This window comes from Amphimedon queenslandica, unplaced genomic scaffold (genome assembly GCF_000090795.2).
Source record: "Amphimedon queenslandica unplaced genomic scaffold, v1.1 AMPQUscaffold_12995, whole genome shotgun sequence".
Classification (NCBI taxonomy): Eukaryota; Metazoa; Porifera; class Demospongiae; order Haplosclerida; family Niphatidae; genus Amphimedon; species Amphimedon queenslandica.
In genome coordinates, this window is record NW_003546769.1 from 24,821 (window position 1) to 26,334 (window position 1,514).

Here is a 1,514-nt window from a genome sequence, read left to right on the forward strand (position 1 = left end):
GTACATGCTACCTAGTGTATGCCTGGCTTAACTCACATTATCATTGTTGCTTTAAATTTTAGTTTGTAACAGCAACCTACAGTTAGGAAGACTGACCTTTCAATTAAATTATCGAAATGCCAAAAACAATTATTAATGGCAGAAAATAAATTATAGTTATTAATGACAGCTTCACTTCAAATGGTTACTCTACCTTGCGTGCCTTTTTTACACACTGTGCATATTCTTTAACTTCACTCAAGCCATTAAGTGTACTTTTAGCATTATGGCTATAACAAGACAGGACAGCTTCCTTCTGTTCTTCACATACAGGGATTAGGTCATAGCAAACAAAATGCTAAATGGCGTCTTACAAAATAAAACCCCTATATGGTATACTAAGGCCTTTTCACACTGGCACAGTTTTTGAATCACTTTGATGTTCTTTGTTGATACAGCTGCATCACTTCAATCAATCCACCTTGTTTTGTAGTTAGCACTGAGTTTATGGATAGCAATAAATCTTTCACCATATAAATATTCATGCACTCTCTGCTATTCATACATGTACATGTACACACCCACAAATCACTACAAGGTTCGCAAGGTTTTTCCTTGCAAAGATTTATATAGGTTAACTTTGCAACTTATAGGCTAAGCTAATGCATGGTGTTATCTTAAGATTTAAATATACCAAAACCATTGTAATGTTCATCCTTATGCATTGCAATGTTACTCCTTTGGTAGCTATAGACAACCTACTTCTGATAAACCTGTCACTTCCTTTGGTATATATGATTCAATATAAATTTACATATTTTTACTTTCATTATTGCAGGGTATATTGTACCACCTACTGCTAACCCTATTAGTACTGAAGACACTCCAGCTGCTGACAGAATACCAGACGCTCAAAATCCACTTACACAAGGTATGTACTACATGTATGTACCATATGGCTAGAAATTACAAGAACAATATTGCATGAATTCCTACCTTTTTGGAAAGTTTTAAAAATTGCAATCTGATATCATTTAGACAGACCATATATACCGTATAGAGCATAATGTTTGTGGGATGCAAATTTCACAGATAAAGTAAATTTGCAAAATATAAAACCATGAAATTAGTTAATAATCAATTATTTATTGGTCTGTTGCAAAGGATTCACGAAAATAAACACCACAAATGTCTTTTTGACTCATTTTTGCGAAATTTACATCCCACGAACATTATACCCTATACAGTATATGTCTTTATAGTATTCCTAGTTAAAAGATCAAAGGGACCACCCATTCTTTAAAATTCATAATGCCACAGTTAGGCATTTATAGCACACTTAAGTAGTTATTTCCCACTTAGCAAAAAAATGTAATTATTAACAAAAGAATGTCTTGAATAATGATTAATCACAATCATGTTGTCTTGTTTCTGAGTTACTTGTAATGAAAGTTAAATGTGCAGTGAGATAGAGTAGAGAATACAGGAGCATTCCTCTGTTCTGTTTCATCACTGGAGTTCTCTACTTTTATCTT

The 1,514-nt window shown here is 33.1% G+C and overlaps 1 protein-coding gene across 1 annotated transcript in view; it reads left to right on the forward strand.

Annotated features, from left to right (window-relative positions):
- Positions 1–1,508, forward strand: part of LOC109585860 (uncharacterized) — a 5,434-nt gene extending 3,926 nt beyond the window's left edge. Inside the window, exon 2 of the mRNA XM_020002010.1 lies at positions 818–1,508. Within this exon, the coding sequence (XP_019857569.1) occupies positions 818–942 (125 nt within the window). The 3' untranslated portion in view covers positions 943–1,508. The remainder of the gene's footprint in view (positions 1–817) is intronic.
- The last annotated feature ends 6 nt before the right edge of the window (positions 1,509–1,514 follow it).